The sequence below is a fragment of the Glandiceps talaboti genome, chromosome 11 (assembly GCF_964340395.1).
Source record: "Glandiceps talaboti chromosome 11, keGlaTala1.1, whole genome shotgun sequence".
Classification (NCBI taxonomy): Eukaryota; Metazoa; Hemichordata; class Enteropneusta; family Spengelidae; genus Glandiceps; species Glandiceps talaboti.
Genome location: NC_135559.1, coordinates 24190994 through 24195993, shown reverse-complemented (window position 1 = coordinate 24195993; position 5000 = coordinate 24190994). Strand labels below are relative to the sequence as shown.

At 40.7% G+C, this 5000-nt stretch overlaps 1 protein-coding gene across 1 annotated transcript in view; it reads right to left on the bottom strand.

Annotated features, from left to right (window-relative positions):
• Positions 1-5000, bottom strand: part of LOC144442171 (von Willebrand factor A domain-containing protein 8-like) — a 234867-nt gene that overhangs the window by 191128 nt on the left and 38739 nt on the right. The window contains exon 6 of the mRNA XM_078131440.1: positions 82-246. Within this exon, the coding sequence (XP_077987566.1) occupies positions 82-246 (165 nt within the window). The remainder of the gene's footprint in view (positions 1-81; positions 247-5000) is intronic.

Here is a 5000-nt window from a genome sequence, read left to right as displayed (position 1 = left end):
AAAACATTGATCACCTAGACACTCATGAAGTTGACTATGGACTTCACCCATGTCTACTTACTTTAACCCATGTCTACTTACTTTAAATGGCATAGGATTAATGTCTCTAGCTTGAAATCTTGACCTGAGAGGTGGGTCCAATGGGTTGCCTTGGTAACGGGGAACTGGAAGACCTAATGCTATGACCCGGAAGTTTTCGGTTACTCTAACTAACTTCCAAGAATCTAATTCTTCTTGTGTGTGCTCCTGTTAAGAAAATTTTCACACAAAAAAGAGTGAAAATATAGATTTAATTTAATCACAATGAAACAAGTTACAGAATACATGTAGGATGAGGGCAAAAACATTATCAACTATGAGCATTTGTATTTTCTAATATTTTTAGATGTCAATAACAACGTATAGTGACTGTATTTTTATCAGTATTTCACCAGTAACAAACATTGTCAATGTCCCACCAGTAACAAACACTGTCAATGTCCCACCAGTAACAAACACTGTCAATGTCCCACCAGTAACAAACACTGTCAATGTCCCACCAGTAACAAACATTGTCAATGTCCCACCAGTAACAAACATTGTCAATGTCCCACCAGTAATGAACACTGTCATTGTCCCACCAGTAACAAACATTGTCAATGTCCCACCAGTAACAAACACTGTCAATGTCCCACCAGTAACAAACACTGTCAATGTCCCACCAGTAACAAACACTGCCAATGTCCCACCAGTAACAAACATTGTCAATGTCCCACCAGTAATAAACATTGTCAATGTCTCACCAGTAACAAACATTGTCAATGTCCCACCAGTAACAAACACTGTCAATGTCCCACCAGTAACAAAACATTGTCATTGTCCCATCAGTAACAAACATTGTCAATGTCCCACCAGTAACAAACACTGTCAATGTCTCACCAGTAACAAACATTGTCAATGTCCCACCAGTAACAAACACTGTCAATGTCCCACCAGTAACAAACATTGTCAATGTCCCACCAGTAACAAACACTGTCAATGTCCCACCAGTAACAAACACTGTCAATGTCCCACCAGTAACAAACACTGCCAATGTCCCACCAGTAACAAACATTGTCAATGTCCCACCAGTAATAAACATTGTCAATGTCTCACCAGTAACAAACATTGTCAATGTCCCACCAGTAACAAACACTGTCAATGTCCCACCAGTAACAAAACATTGTCATTGTCCCATCAGTAACAAACATTGTCAATGTCCCACCAGTAACAAACACTGTCAATGTCTCACCAGTAACAAACATTGTCAATGTCCCACCAGTAACAAACACTGTCAATGTCCCACCAGTAACAAACATTGTTAATGTCCCACCAGTAAAAAACACTGTCATTGTCCCACCGGTAACAAACACTGTCATTGTCCCACCAGTAACAAACACTGTCAATGTCCCACCAGTAGCAAACACTGTCAATGTCCCACCAGTAACAAACATTGTCAATGTCCCACCAGCAACAAACATTGTCAATGCCCCACCAGTAACAAACATTGTCAATGTCCCACCAGTAACGAACACTGTCAATGTCCCACCAGTAACGAACATTGTCAATGTCCCACCAGTAACAAACATTGTCATTGTCCCGCCAGTAACAAACATTGTCAATGTCCCACCAGTAACGAACACTGTCAATGTCCCACCAGTAACGAACATTGTCAATGTCCCACCAGTAAAAAACACTGTCATTGTCCCACCGGTAACAAACACTGTCAATGTCCCACCAGTAGCAAACACTGTCAATGTCCCACCAGTAGCAAACACTGTCAATGTCCCACCAGTAACAAACATTGTCAATGTCCCACCAGTAACAAACATTGTCAATGTCCCACCAGTAACAAACATTGTCAATGTCCCACCAGTAACAAACATTGTCAATGTCCCACCAGTAACAAACATTGTCAATGTCCCACCAGTAACAAACATTGTCAATGTCCCACCAGCAACAAACATTGTCAATGTCCCACCAGTAACAAACATTGTCATTCTCCCGCCAGTAACAAACATTGTCAATGTCCCACCAGTAAAAAACATTGTCATTGTCCGACCAGTAACAAACACTGTCATTGTCCCACCAGTAACAAACTGTCAATGTCCCACCAGTAACAAACTGTCAATGTCCCACCAGTAACAAACAGTCATTGTCCCACCAGTAACAAACATTGTCATTGTCCCACCAGTAACAAACACTGTCAATGTCCCACCAGTAACAAACACTGTCATTGTCCCACCAGTAACAAACACTGTCAATGTCCCACCAGTAACAAACATTGTAATTGTCTCACCAGTAACAAACATTGTCATTGTCCCACCAGTAACAAACATTGTCAATGTCCCACCAGTAACAAACACTGTCATTGTCCCACCAGTAACAAACATTGTCAATGTCCCACCAGTAACGAACACTGTCAATGTCCCACCAGTAACAAACATTGTCATTGTCCCGCCAGTAACAAACATTGTCAATGTCCAACCAGTAACAAACATTGTCATTCTCCCGCCAGTAATAAACATTGTCAATGTCTCACCAGTAACAAACATTGTCAATGTCCCACCAGTAACAAACACTGTCAATGTCCCACCAGTAACAAAACATTGTCATTGTCCCATCAGTAACAAACATTGTCAATGTCCCACCAGTAACAAACACTGTCAATGTCTCACCAGTAACAAACATTGTCAATGTCCCATCAGTAACAAACACTGTCAATGTCCCACCAGTAACAAACATTGTCAATGTCCCACCAGTAACAAACACTGTCAATGTCCCACCAGTAACAAACACTGTCAATGTCCCACCAGTAACAAACACTGCCAATGTCCCACCAGTAACAAACATTGTCAATGTCCCACCAGTAATAAACATTGTCAATGTCTCACCAGTAACAAACATTGTCAATGTCCCACCAGTAACAAACACTGTCAATGTCCCACCAGTAACAAAACATTGTCATTGTCCCATCAGTAACAAACATTGTCAATGTCCCACCAGTAACAAACACTGTCAATGTCTCACCAGTAACAAACATTGTCAATGTCCCACCAGTAACAAACACTGTCAATGTCCCACCAGTAACAAACATTGTTAATGTCCCACCAGTAAAAAACACTGTCATTGTCCCACCGGTAACAAACACTGTCATTGTCCCACCAGTAACAAACACTGTCAATGTCCCACCAGTAGCAAACACTGTCAATGTCCCACCAGTAACAAACATTGTCAATGTCCCACCAGCAACAAACATTGTCAATGCCCCACCAGTAACAAACATTGTCAATGTCCCACCAGTAACGAACACTGTCAATGTCCCACCAGTAACGAACATTGTCAATGTCCCACCAGTAACAAACATTGTCATTGTCCCGCCAGTAACAAACATTGTCAATGTCCCACCAGTAACGAACACTGTCAATGTCCCACCAGTAACGAACATTGTCAATGTCCCACCAGTAAAAAACACTGTCATTGTCCCACCGGTAACAAACACTGTCAATGTCCCACCAGTAGCAAACACTGTCAATGTCCCACCAGTAGCAAACACTGTCAATGTCCCACCAGTAACAAACATTGTCAATGTCCCACCAGTAACAAACATTGTCAATGTCCCACCAGTAACAAACATTGTCAATGTCCCACCAGTAACAAACATTGTCAATGTCCCACCAGTAACAAACATTGTCAATGTCCCACCAGTAACAAACATTGTCAATGTCCCACCAGCAACAAACATTGTCAATGTCCCACCAGTAACAAACATTGTCATTCTCCCGCCAGTAACAAACATTGTCAATGTCCCACCAGTAAAAAACATTGTCATTGTCCGACCAGTAACAAACACTGTCATTGTCCCACCAGTAACAAACTGTCAATGTCCCACCAGTAACAAACTGTCAATGTCCCACCAGTAACAAACAGTCATTGTCCCACCAGTAACAAACATTGTCATTGTCCCACCAGTAACAAACACTGTCAATGTCCCACCAGTAACAAACACTGTCATTGTCCCACCAGTAACAAACACTGTCAATGTCCCACCAGTAACAAACATTGTAATTGTCTCACCAGTAACAAACATTGTCATTGTCCCACCAGTAACAAACATTGTCAATGTCCCACCAGTAACAAACACTGTCATTGTCCCACCAGTAACAAACATTGTCAATGTCCCACCAGTAACGAACACTGTCAATGTCCCACCAGTAACAAACATTGTCATTGTCCCGCCAGTAACAAACATTGTCAATGTCCAACCAGTAACAAACATTGTCATTCTCCCGCCAGTAACAAACATTGTCAATGTCCCACCAGTAACAAACATTGTCAATGTCCCACCAGTAACAAACATTGTCAATGTCCCACCAGTAACAAACATTGTCAATGTCCCACCAGTAACAAACATTGTCAATGTCCCACCAGTAACGAACATTGTCAATGTCCCACCAGTAACAAACATTGTCAATGTCCCACCAGTAATGAACACTGTCAATGTCCCACCAAAAAATGGAGACATGATTTAAAAGAACTTGGTGGCAGCAAATAAATTCTACAAAGTGTTTGTGATAATGCTGGACTGCTGAATGTCGATAATTGAACCTGAAGATCAGAGTAAAGGTCAAAGGTCGATGTCTCAAAAGTTTAAACCTGACAATATGGGGATAGACACTTTAATGTAGTCTCTACATGTGTGTATTTTAACACTTTTGAAATATGTAGTAAATCAATTATATGATTGTTCACTTCAAATATGAGATTATGACTGCCATTGTTGAGTAAAAAGTGATATGAGCACCAAATATAATGTATGTGTATGTTTAAGTAATGTATAAGTAATGGCTTAACTTTGATGGTCTACCCTGTAGGTCAAGATAGAGGTCAAAGGTCACACCAAAAACAATGCTTGTGTATGTTTCTTTTTTCAATATTACTTGGAAACATGATTTAAAGAAATTGGCAATAAGTAAATATAC